Source organism: Dendropsophus ebraccatus, chromosome 14 (assembly GCF_027789765.1).
Source record: "Dendropsophus ebraccatus isolate aDenEbr1 chromosome 14, aDenEbr1.pat, whole genome shotgun sequence".
Lineage (NCBI taxonomy): Eukaryota > Metazoa > Chordata > Amphibia > Anura > Hylidae > Dendropsophus > Dendropsophus ebraccatus.
In genome coordinates, this window is record NC_091467.1 from 79,275,935 (window position 1) to 79,289,622 (window position 13,688).

The 13,688-nt window shown below is 45.6% G+C and overlaps 1 protein-coding gene across 1 annotated transcript in view; it reads right to left on the bottom strand.

Moving 5' to 3' along the window:
* Window positions 1-9,542: 9,542 nt before the first annotated feature.
* Window positions 9,543-13,688, bottom strand: part of LOC138772051 (protein-glutamine gamma-glutamyltransferase E-like) — a 79,374-nt gene continuing 75,228 nt past the window's right edge. The window contains exons 12-13 of the mRNA XM_069952143.1: window positions 13,226-13,359; window positions 9,543-10,644 (exon numbers count right to left, since the gene is read on the bottom strand). Of these exons, the coding sequence (XP_069808244.1) occupies window positions 10,497-10,644; window positions 13,226-13,359 (282 nt within the window). The 3' untranslated portion in view covers window positions 9,543-10,496. The remainder of the gene's footprint in view (window positions 10,645-13,225; window positions 13,360-13,688) is intronic.

Below are 13,688 nucleotides of genomic sequence, written 5' to 3' on the forward strand. Positions count from 1 at the left end.
CACCACACTCATATGTTTTCCCATAGTCACCAGACTGGCATGCACCAAGGTGACAAGGCTTCCTGAGTCCAGCAACGCCTTAACAGGGAAGTCATTTACCGTAATGTTGCAGACTTGTGGTTCAGTCTCTAGTCCAGTGACTGCAACAAAAGACGGCTCCGCAAATAGCGACTGACGCCGGCTAGCGTCACACTCCATGGGCTCAGTGGTAAGAGGGCAATGGGCAGACATATGTCCCGTCTCATGGCATCTCCAGCACTGGATAGGGCCTGGTCTCCTTGGCAGGGAGTCCTTTTTAGGGCCACTTAGCCACCGGGGACCATCACCAGTCTTTTTCCCCTGAGTTACCTCCTGAGCGCTCTTCCCTCTATCAGCACCCCTCCACACTCCCCCAATAGATGGAAGTCTCTTACCAGCTGAAGGCACAGATCTGGCACTCCGGGGAGGTGACGGTGCTGCAGGAACATCACGGAGGTAGTCCTCGGTCGCCTGGAACCTCTCCACAAGGCTGACGAGTTCGTCGGCACTCCTAGGGTCACCTTGTCCCACCCAGCGTTGTAGATAAGCAGGAAGGGCACGGAGGTAGCGATCCATCACGACCCTCTCTAGGATCTGGGCAGGAGTAGAGGTGTCTGGCTCCAACCACTTTCTTGCCAAATGGATCAGGTCGTACATCTGGGACCTCGCTGACTTGTCCAGACTGTAGCTCCAGTTGCGGACCCTCCGGGCACGGACAGCAGCAGTAACTCCTAGTCGGGCGAGTATCTCCGCTCTTAGCCGAGGATAGTCCTTGACCTCTTGCTCACTGAGGTCATAATAGGCCTTTTGAGGTTCGCCTGTTAAATAAGGCGCAATCACTTCTGCCCACTCAGTGGAGGGTAACTTCTCTCTCTCAGCCACCCGCTCAAAGACAGTTAAGTAGGCCTCAATATCATCATCCGCAGTCATCTTTTGCAGCGCACGCTGCACAGCTCTTCTCACAGACAAAGTCTCTGGAGCGGCCGCTGCCACCAGCTGGGGATTAGCACCTGCAGACGCCTCTTGCTTTGCTATCAGGTGCTCAATAAGTCTCTGTTGTTGAGCCATCGCTTGCTCATGGCGCAGGTTAGCGTCTGTCAGAGCCTGTTCATGGCGCAGGTTAGCGGCTGTTAGAGCCTGTTCATGGCGCAGGTTAGCGTCTGTCAGAGCTTGTTGTTGCAGCCTATTAGCCTGCTCATGGCGAAGGTTAGCGGCTGCCTGATCCTGTTTTTGTGCGGCCAATGCCTGTTGTTGTTGCAGACTCACTTGCATTAGCTGCTTCATCATCTCCTCCATGTTGCTTGTCTGTTTTTGGAGTGAAGCAGCAGCCGTCACCCAGGACATAAGCAGCTGTAGCCAAGTTGATGCACACCGTTGCCCCTAGCAACCGTTTTGCCCGCTCCGCAGCACCAATTGTAGGGATCTTCCCGGGGGATGGTGTGTTAGGACACAGTTCAGGCAGCAAACTTGGGCTCATAAAACAGCTTTGGGTGTTTATTTGTAGCATAAACCGTCCAGCAACATAAATACAGCAACACCGTGCAGTGAGAATAAACAAAACAAAAAGTCCTGCCCGTCTGGGCGCTTACTAATACAGCAGGTTACCTCTCTGGCCCTTCACTTGGCAGGTAATATTGCAGGGTGTGCATAAGCCCCAGCTCCCAGCGAACACACCATACAGGCTGTTCACTCCTGTCTGAGAGCAAAACAAGGATCCTCTGCAGGGCTTTTCTCTGTCAGGCTGATTAGGGCCAGAGACACCTGACCCCAAAACCTGACCTGGATCGGGGGGAGGGAATGGCAAATCCCACTACCAAAACCTATCTGCCATTCCATGTAAGTCCAGGCCCGGCAATAATAAATAATAGCTCAGCAGCATAACACTGCTGAGCACAGATGCCTCCTGGACTCACCATCTCACACTCCGTATTACCTGGGTGAGATGTACACCCCCTCGAGCACTTTTCCCGTGACATGTTCACAGTATATATGTACTATGTGTATACTATGTGTATGTATATATGTACTATGTGTATACTATGTGTATGTATATATGTACTATGTGTATACTATGTGTATGTATATATGTACTATGTGTATACTATGTGTATGTATATATGTACTATGTGTATACTATGTGTATGTATATATGTACTATGTGTATACATATATGTACTATGTGTATACTATGTGTATGTATATATGTACTATGTGTATACTATGTGTATGTATATATGTACTATGTGTATACTATGTGTATGTATATTTGTACTATGTGTATACAGTCCAGGCAGGATTCCCTCAACTGCAGCGCAATGTAAGTTCAGTATTAATGACGGTCGTTGGTGAAATCGGCAACAACAGCCTCGATTAATACTGAACTTACATTGTGTTTTTTGTAACAATAAGCACAGCTGCATTTACTGCTCATCCTGCCCCAGCACCAAAACCCCTTTAGGGTCTGTTCACACATACAGAATGACTGAACCCTGCAGGGTTAATATCCGCAGCAGATCCTGCACTTGTGAACCCTCCCTAAGGGTGTATTCACATGTAACCAGGGCTGGACTGGGCATCTGGCAGTTCTGGCACATGCCAGAGGGGCTGCTGTGCTGAGTGGGCCGGTCTCCTCTTCCCCTGCACTTTACATCCTGGTAAATCACTGGCTACAGAAGGCTGTGCAGTACAGGCAGAATGGTGCAGGGGAAGAGCAGCCATACACTCTACCATGTAATATTCCTCCTCTACCGGTCCCCCAGCCGGCCCCCACCTCCTCACCAGGGATAATAACAGTATATTTGGAAGTCTAAAATTGGGGTCTATAGGGGGCAGGGCTTAGGCAGGGCAGGAAACTTATGTGCAGGGTCCTGCCAGTTCCTGCTTTCAAACTACAATGAATCAATCATCCAAGGAAGAAAGTAGGTGAGTATAAGGGTGGTATTCCATGGGCAGACTAGGGCCGATCAACAATGTGGGCCTATTCCACAGCCCAACAATCGTTTAGCGAGGGCTGCAGGGACATTGTTACCGATGCATCCCTTGTTTTATACTTTGCCTGTCCAGGCTGCAGGTCTTCTCCTTCTCCCAGTCCCGCGCCGCAGCAGCTTCGGAGCGGCCTGTCTGAACTGACAGACCGCTCAGCCAATCACTAGCCGTGGCGGTCCTGGCCAGTGATTGGCTGAGTGTTCTGTCAGCTCAGACAGGCCACTCCGAAGCTGCTGTGGCGCAGGAACAGGAGAAGACCTGCGGCCCGGACAGGTAAAGTATGATGTTTTTAAATCGTCGGTCACCCGCTGCACACCGCTATTCCACATAGCGATGCGCGAGTGGTGACCAATGATTTTAGGTTTTAACCTAAATGAACGATCAGCCGATGACACGATCATCGGCTGATCGTTCTCTCTATTCCACAGACGGTTAATTGGCCGAATAGGGCCGATTCGGCCGCTTATGGCTCAGTGGTATAGGCCCCTAACTCTGTGTGTGTGTGTGCGTGCGCCCTAATGTCTCGCCAACTTCAGGTAAAAACTGTAATCACCGACAATGGATGAAACATTGTGTTGGCACTGCAGTGGGGAGAGCTGACTGACACAGGCTGCAAGGCTTACACCATCAACCTGATAGTCCAAAGTTTTCTACTTTCCTTCACTGGACTGAAGGAGGTCATGATGATGTTATGCAAGCTGTGCACACATTTCAGCCATTCCTGCGCTGCACGAAAAGCCCTCCTCCGCGGAATTGCGACGTGTTTGCTCAGTGTGAACCGGCCTTTAGACTTTCTTCTTCACCACTCACAGGGATCAGAACACCTCCTGTAGGAAGTTGTCACATGGGGAGTCTTACCCAAGTCTTGGTGGAGAGGGACACAAGACAAGATGGTCCCTGCTGTAGTCCAGCTGGGCCCTGGCTTTGCCAGGTCCCCCCTCCAGTCCGTATACAGTGTAGTCTAGTCTGTAGTGTGGTAGTGGACAGACACACATGGGAGATGCAGATACCAGTTTCTTGAAATCAGCATGGGTGTAACCAGGAAATCTTGGCCACTCTGCTTGGCCACCTTGATACGACGGGTCACTGTAGGGCAACAGGTGGTACAACGACAACAAAGGCCAAAACACAGGCACAAGTAGTGTTTTTTTAAGTCTTCAGTATTCTACTTCTTCTTCTAAGGTTCTGGCAGAGCACACTTCTACTCTGGGTTGGAATTCTCGGCACAAACTCCTCTCCACTAGAGATGATTGAACATCTGGAAATCTTAGGTTCGAACCTTCAGCATTTGATTCCTGATGCCTTCCCGTTCTGTGGGGAAGGTGGAGACTGCACGAGTACCGCCTGGAAAACAGGGATACAGCCTAGGCTGTATCCCTGTCAAATAGATATACCCCTAGGCTGTATCCCTGTCAAACCTAAGATTTCCTGATGTTCGATCATCTCTACTCTCCACTACTCTACTTCTTAGCACACAACCAGGTCAGCACAGCTCTTCTGCTCCTAAAGCTTTTAACGCAGATTGTCTCCAGTCAAACCAAAAGTCTATGATCAACTCCTGTACAAAGTATTTTCACAAGTAAAGAAGGTTTTATTTATGATAACAGGACTCAGTGATTATTGTTCCGGCACCTACACAGTAGATACCTCATCCTTGGGTCATCTCTCCTTTCTGTGGGTGGCGGTATCAATAGTCCGGGTGGGTCACAACTCCGCTCCGGTCCACCGTGATAAGTACCCAAGGGACTCCCTCACAGCCCGGCAGGTCACTGACCACAGGGGAAAGGGTATAGCTCACCACCTTAAACTCCTCCATACCTGTGTGCCCAACTGGTACTGGCATCACGACAGTAAAACCAATGGCTGAGCTATACTTCGACCAACCACCACAGAAGTGGCATCACACCGTACCATCTAGCAAGTGACCGGTCGAGCTTGAATGACATCATCCCCTTGCTTCATGTCCTGGAGATTTTGCTTTTAAACTATGACTATTGGCTGGCCACCCTACTTGAAACCTGCGGAAAATGGCGGAGAAATCGCCGCCCAGCGGTCTGTGCCGCGGTGTGTTAATGAGAAGAGATGAGTCTGACGTCCATAGGAAATCACTGCTCCGGCAATTTCTCTGCGGAGGGGCCGGCTTCTAGAGCAGGACTTGCAGGATGAGGTAAGTATCTGGGGGGATTAAGACGGCTCTTTCCTCTGTTCTCAGGTGACAGGTTCCCTTTAAATATAAAGTAATGTTCCCCCTTTAGACCCCAAATAATTTGAACACACAGGCAGATACAACCATACCAGCTTTATGCCTCTGCAAAGTGCATTGTGCAACCCACACACCAAGAACAGTATTATCCAGACACAAATCACTATGACTATGGCTCTTAAAGAGGACATTCCTCCTCTTGTTAACTGTGAGAGAAATTGTTAAACTTAAAGTATACCTGTCATTTATTTAGCAAAATTTTGTAGTACAGGCGATTTTAAGAAACTTTGTAATCGGGTTATAGGATGAACTAAGGACTAAGCGAGGTAAACTGAGGACTAAGCGAGGCACAGAACCAAAAGACAAAGACTCCCCTCTCCATAGAACAGACAGGGCACGTCTGATGCAACAAGATGTGATTTCCTGATAATGAGCAGTGAATGAGAGAGAGGGGGGGGGGGGGGACCTGGGGAAAGGCTTTTTGAATGCAGGTAATGGCATATTTGCCTAATAAACCCAATTACAACATTTCTTAAAATCGCATGTACTGTAGATTTCTGGAAAAAAAAAAATGACAGTGACACTTTTAAACATTCTCTGGTACTTGTGCCAAGGAATCTTACCATTCATATCCCATTTTTCCAGACACACATGTTAAATAACTTATAAGGCTTTTTAAGGCTCTCGCAGTTTATTGAGTGGTAATAGGGTATAGGAAGGGTTCTCAATGGGGTATATATGACTGAGGATGATGTCCTCTAAACATGCACTCCGGACAGGATTCCTTGTGGTCGTACTGAAAACTGACACGTCAGTTTTGTGTGGCCAATATCCATTGAACAATGTCCATTGAGCGGACACACAAGACTTTAAGAGCAGACAATGTAAAGTGCGGCTCCGGCGGTACTTTACATTGTCAGCTATGGTTAATTGGAATGCGGACACACCTGAATGTGCCTGCTTCACAATTAAAAAGAAATGAAGTTCATACGGCCGGTACTGCAGTACCGGCTGGGATGAACTTCACTGACACTGGCCGTTCTGGCCACTAAGTTTTACGCAGCAGCAGGATACTACTGCTGTTGCTGCCACCTCCAATTCTCTGTGCTAGGCCCCTTGGGGTAAAACAGCTTGCTCCTGATGTCACTTTGAATTGTCCACTGCTGTCCTGGGAGAAATCGTCATTTTATGCCGCCAATCCACCAACGTCCACTGCTGTCTATGAAGAAAATGTGAGTATACGCCGCTGATCCACCACATCCACCAGAACAGTCAATACTACCTGCTACTGACAGCTTTAAGGCTATGTTCACACGACGTATGGGAACGGCTATTCCGTGACCCGGCGGGTCACGCAACGGTCGGTCTCTGAAAAGATCATCCCGGCCGGTACTGCAGTACTGTGTGGATGATCTTTCCGGCCGCAGTGCGCCCGCATCAGAACTCTTGTAGCACACTATGAAGCAAGCGGCCGGAGCTGCTCACTTCATTGTGTGAACTGACAGGTCTTGTTCTTAAGAGAAACAGATCACTAATCTTAGGGAGAACAGCCAAACGACAACACTGCCGGCTGCTAGTGAAAGCGCTCAATGCAGTGGAGTCCTAGGTGCATTGCCCCCTGGGAAACATGAGTATGCAAAAGAAAAGCCTGTGGAGCCTCATCAAAGAGTCTTGAAACACAGGACTAGCCAGATATCCCTCCGGGAAGGACTCAGCCAAGGGGCAGCTCCTGTAAGGAAACCACTAAAACCACCATATTAAGTGGCCCTATAAGTCAATGTAATGACAAGGGAAACACTAAGGCCAGGTAACCATCCACAGACTGCTGTTTCGGGGTGTTGCCCCTCAGCGTGGAGCAGGATTCTGGCTAGGTGGGAGCAATGCCTAGTAGAGCCATAAGAGAAACAGATCGCTGATCTCAGGAAGACCAGCCAAACGACAACACTGACGGCTGCTAGTGAAAGCGCTCAATGCAGTGAAGTCCTAGGTGCATTGCCCCCTGGGAAACATGAATATGCAAAAGTAAAGCCCATGGAGCCTCAAAGAGTCTCGAAACACAGGACTAGCCAGATATCCCTCCGGGAAGGACCCAGCCAAGGGCTGGTCTCCCTGAGATCAGTGATCTGTTTCTCTTTTGGCTCTACTAGGCATTGCTCCCACCTAGCCAGAATCCTGCTCCACACTGATGAGGGGCAACACCCTGAAACAGCTGTATGTGGATGGTTACCTGGCCTTGGTTCTTCCCTTGTCATTACATTGACTTATAGGGCCACTTAATATGGTGGTTTTGGTGGTTTCCTTACAGAAGGGATATCTGGCTAGTCCTGTGTTTCGAGACTTTTTGATGAAGCTCCACTGGCTTTTCTTGCATATTCAAGTTTTGTTCTTTGCAGACATGTCAGTTCTTTGGCAACAACGGCCGTACTTTTACGTAGTGTGAACATAGCCTAAGACTGTAACGTGTCAGAAATGTTGAAAGTTAAATGTCCTGCCTGAGGATTGACACTAATATAGCTGCAAACCTTCTGCAATTATAATGCAGTTTTTTTTAGGTTTAAATCAAACCCGAATTTCAGGTTAGAGATCAGCAAACCGATAGAAATGAACTTTTCAAAAATTTGCTCATCTCTAATAAGGTGTTATATGGTCAATGGAGAGATGATAAAGCAGCCTGGCTTTCCTAAGACTCTTGCAATACTCCCCTTTGGCATTTCCCCTTCCCTCACTCTGTATCATGGTTCTTGGTTTAGCACCACTCTGCAGCTCCTCTAATCCCACCTTCCTGTTGCACATCATGGGGGCTTCCTCTACTCCTCAGAGGCAAGACAAGGGAGGGACACATAGCAGTTGCTTTCAGTGGTCCTGTCCCCTCACACTTCCCTTGCTGTCGACCACTGCTGTTCTGTATGTATACTGTATGAATACTGTACATTTTACAGAGGAAGCGAATATACAGTAACAACGAGACTGCGTGTCAGATTGGCAGCCTTTTAAATCAGTGCCTCGAAAACATGGATCTAGTCCTGGGAGACCTGGAGAAGTTTTTCAGGACTGGATCCATTTTTCCAGACACCGGGGGAGGAGCGGAGGTAAAAGGCAGCCAACCAGCAAACTAATAAAGCCTTTTCGCTTTGTTATAACTGTATATTTCCCCATCTCTAATCTCTAATGTCTACTTCAGTGTGCTAGCTGCAAAGAATTAGCAGTAAACTATGGGGTTAATTTTTTTAAGTGATACTTTCCAACCCTGTCAGTTTTTGTTCTGGTGAGAGGCAGCATTATGCTTCCTGCCAAAATAGGGAGAAGCCGGAGGGGATGACCGCTGCTGCCTGCAACAGATGAGTATCGCTTTTTTTTCTCTCCTGTTTTTAGTCAGGAAAGACTAATGGTTTCCTGAAGCCTCCTGATCTGTAAAAATGGTTGGAGAAGTTGCTACTAGCCGGGGTGCCCCCCTGAAAACTGCCCAGTCCTGGTGCGCTCTTCCCAGTTGTTTAAGCCTAGGGCCTGTACTACTGGATATTGCTCTCTGATCTCCCCAGCATTAGGCAGAACTTCATGCCGGGGTTTTCTCTCTATCTATAAAGTCATGCATCATGAGCCAAGGTTGTAAGAATCCCCACAGGTAAGTGCAGGGTATATCTGGACAGGTCCCCCTGCTGGTAATCCCCCAGCCTCATCTACAAGCATTATGTACTCAAGTATCAGAGACTTTCCAAAACTCTAAAGTATCTCCTATAACACTTACAGGAAACGTGCTAGAAACCGCTACTCTCAGCGCAAAAGCGCAGCGCAAACTGTTCCTTTAATTTCTTTCAATATTTTCTACTATTTAAGAAAGAATTGTCATGACTGTAGGTCAGATTTGTTTGATAAAGACAGACACGTTTTATTTCTACTGTAATTTAGGAAACGTCATTTTATTCAAGCAGGACAGGCGAAAGGCGGATACATTCATGATAATAAATAAAATATAAATAACCTTGATTGCACAGAATCTATAACTATACAATTATATAACAAGTTATAGAACATTAGAGTGAATTTCATCTTGCTTAGAAATAGGTAATAATGAACCTGTCATCACTTTCATGCTTCCTGATCCAGGAGTCATTAGGCGGTCGCCATTGACTTCTGTCCAACCTGCCGGCCAGGGAAGATGGTGATGAGAGGTTGTCTTACGATCCATGTCCACCATGTATACATTTAGTAAAACTATATAAAAAAAAATCCCCTTTCTTCATTGCGGAGATATCATCTCATATTAGAGCCTCCACGTGCTCCTCCATGCCCTAGTGCAGAATGGTTATCACTAGTTCATCACAATATCAATGGTTGATGGCCTCATTTTCTGAATAGACAAGGGATAGAAAGCGACTGGTAGCGTACTGGGAGGTCAGTATATATTTTAGATGGTTGGAAGTTTGTGCTGAAGTTAGCAGGTTTAGCCGACCCGAATCTAATGCATATAGTCAGCTTAACACCTGGACCAATGTGAGAACCACCCAGTTATGCGATGCTCTGCATCTGCCATGCTATAGTCTATGTATCCTATCAGCAGCTTTACTGATGGCTGGTAAATCCTAAAATCCTTGCAGCTGGGATCTACTACTGGGATCTACTAATTATTCTGCATGCATACAACACAACAGAAAATACATTGTAGTAAAAGAAAATACAAACTGTAAAATTCAGGTTTCTGAAAAATACTGTAATGAGCAGAAAATATCAAAAATGGATATGACCCCCCCCTTCCTCCTAGATTCTTCAGATTAGCAAGGAATGATGAGACACGCGCGTTTCTCATGGAGGACCTCATTGTTATCCGTCTAATTAGGCGTGCTAAGAGTTGTCCATGTAATAACTAGGAAGCATGAGATTCTCCACTGATAATGTAAAACACAATCACACAATTATTTTTTTCTGCTTTTTGTAACACTTTGCATTAGAACCTCATCCTGGTGGGAGAGGGAGACGTGTAGCACAGTACATGATAGATTGTACCTATATGTTTTACCCTAATCAAGGACTTGTCACATTTATTACTGGGAGAGTTTACCATTACATCCATATCTTGTGCCAGTAGATCGGAGTCGTTCGGGCATCTAGGGGGCACATCAGTAGCTAATCCCTATTTTTAAGGACTTTTTACACACTTCACTTATAGTGGATATTGTCATATATTCTCGGCACCTGCATTGATATTTTATTATAAAACTTTACCTCTAATATTATTGTACATCTATAAATTAATAATACCATGGATAATATGGTGCCCAGTACTGGCGGTGGATTACCAGGACTCTACGTGCAGTAGCTGATATCCTTTCACTGAAAAATGTTGACACTTAAAGTTGACTATGAGTTGCCTTGTGCCCGTCCTGTACGGTGTCAGCTCCACCTTGAATCTTATCTTCTCCTTTGGTTTTAGGTATGGCACCCTGTGAATGGCAGAAATCATCATCAGTGACCACTATGGTACCAGTGAGAACCTAGAATACCCCATAACAAGGATGGTGCTGCTGGACACCATCATATTCCATAAAACTCTGTATAACTATCAGTAACAGGAGATTATAATGTTATAGCTGATCTAAATGAAATAATACAGCAGTTTTTAATAGAATTTAAAGGAACCATAAATCACCTGTTTTTGGGATGTGTAAACATAAAATGTATATGATCGTATGAAGTTGCACGTGGCAGAGAGATGTGGGGGGTTGGGGGATGCTGGGATGGCCGCTGCCTTCTGCCCTTTTGATTCAGACAGAGGTTGTTCTCTTTTTTTTCCCATTCTGCACTGTTATTGCTCCTCTGAGCATGGGGTATACCTTACTGTATGTAATACTGTCCGCCTATTACTGTGTATTAGGCCTATTACTGGGTGTATTACAGTCCGCCTATGAATGAGTATTAGGCCCATTACTGTGTGTATTACAGTCCGCCTATGACTGAGTATTAGGCCCATTACTGGGTGTATTACAGTCCGCCTATGACTGAGTATTAGGCCTATTACTGTGTGTATTACAGTCCGCCTATGACTGAGTATTAGGCCTATTACTGTGTGTATTACAGTCCGCCTATTACTGAGTATTAGGCCCATTACTGTGTGTATTACAGTCCGCCTATGAATGAGTATTAGGCCCATTACTGTGTGTATTACAGTCCGCCTATTACTGTGTGTATTACAGTCCGCCTATGAATGAGTATTAGGCCTATTACTGTGTGTATTACAGTCCGTCTATTACTGAGTATTAGGCCTATTACTGTGTGTATTACAGTCCGCCTATGAATGAGTATTAGGTCTATTACTGTGTGTATTACAGTCCGCCTATTACTGAGTATTAGGCCCATTACTGTGTGTATTACAGTCCGCCTATGAATGAGTATTAGGCCTATTACTGTGTGTATTACAGTCCGCCTATTACTGTGTGTATTACAGTCCGCCTATGAATGAGTATTAGGCCCATTACTGTGTGTATTACAGTCCGCCTATGAATGAGTATTAGGCCTATTACTGTGTGTATTACAGTCCGCCTATTACTGTGTGTATTACAGTCCGCCTATGAATGAGTATTAGGCCTATTACTGTGTGTATTACAGTCCGCCTATTACTGTGTGTATTACAGTCCGCCTATTACTAAGTATTAGGCCTATTACTGTGTGTATTACAGTCCGCCTATGACTGAGTATTAGGCCCATTACTGTGTGTATTACAGTCCGCCTATGACTGAGTATTAGGCCTATTACTGGGTGTATTACAGTCCGCCTATTACTGTGTGTATTACAGTCCGTCTATTACTGAGTATTAGGCCTATTACTGTGTGTATTACAGTCCGCCTATGAATGAGTATTAGGCCTATTACTGTGTGTATTACAGTCCGCCTATGAATGAGTATTAGGCCCATTACTGTGTGTATTACAGTCCGCCTATGAATGAGTATTAGGTCTATTACTGTGTGTATTACAGTCCGCCTATTACGGAGTATTAGGCCTATTACTGTGTGTATTACAGTCCGCCTATTACTGTGTGTATTACAGTCCACCTATGAATGAGTATTAGGCCTATTACTGTGTGTATTACAGTCCGCCTAATAATGTGTGTATTACAGTCCGCCTATGACTGAGTATTAGGCCTATTACTGAGTATTGGAGATCTATTCCTTTACAGGGACTGAGTGTCACCACCACTATCTCCCATAGAGATCTGTATCAGCCCCTTTTCTGTAGCGTCAGTAAGGTACAAGTTTGACCATCATTGTATTTTATGTCATTTGTTGCTGTATTCCCTGTTTTTTTTTTATTATTAGTAAATAAAATTCTATTTCCTTTGATCTGTATGACCTCTATTTTCTTCTCTATAAGGTCCTATGTAGCCCTTGTTAGTGATAATTCCTGTGTGTTACAATGCTATCATGTCTCGCTATGGTAATCTCCATGCAATTAAAGGCGATACTATGATCTCTAGACATGGGTGCAGCTTCAAATCTTTGCCTCGGGTGTCAAACAACCTGTCCTTCCAGTATGGCAGACGTTTCATAACCTCCTAACAGAAGGACTTTCCTGCTTTGAGTAAAGAAGCTAAAACAGGAGAACTAAAATCGTATATCATTACAGATAATTCTATTTGACTTAAATCAGAATAAAAAATACAATTGGATACATTAGAATCCAAAGTTTTTGTGATTAATTTGAGCTCTGTGTCCCCGCTCCTGTACCTGGTGGCCTGGAGGGAAGCGGCCATACACATTACAGCTTTCACTCACTACATTCCATGGACAGGGCGCTCTGTATGCAGGTACAGGAACAGGCACACCTCACAGCGATAGGAGTCCCTGCTCCTGTAATACTTTGGGTGGACAGTAGGGACACTTCTAAATATAATCCAAACAAATCTAGCAAATCACATTTACCAAATCAGACCGAACCCAATGTCTGAATATTATTATTATTAATATTATTATTTCCCTCCCAAAGGTGGGATATGCTAATATGGATGGGGGAGGGGGTGGCTATACTCACACTGTAGACAGTTGCCTGTCTATAAGGCCACTGCCCTCCACCACCAGGGCGCAATCGGTGATTGTTATATCCAGTGGGTTTTGGAACCTGATCTCTAGCGCCATTGTCTTGTGCAGCATCGGTTTACCAAGAGGCTGGAAGGAAGGAGAAAAGAAAAGCATTAAACATTAAGACGTACTAAACACGTAAATGATCCTAAAGTAAGATGAAGATCTATGATGATGAGATGGAGCTGGGTCTGCGCCAGACATAATGGAGGCCAATCAGCTACTATCTGACCAAGTCATCTTCATGTCTAGGAGATTAGGATTATTTATTGCTCATGTTGCTTCTGTTATTCGTCTCTTCCCCATAGATCACAAGACATCACAACAACCATTTCCTGACGCTCTTTAAGGACATATGGACATTATGAGGGAAGGTCCTATGTTTGGTACTCCCCCTTCTAGATCCAAGAGCAGGG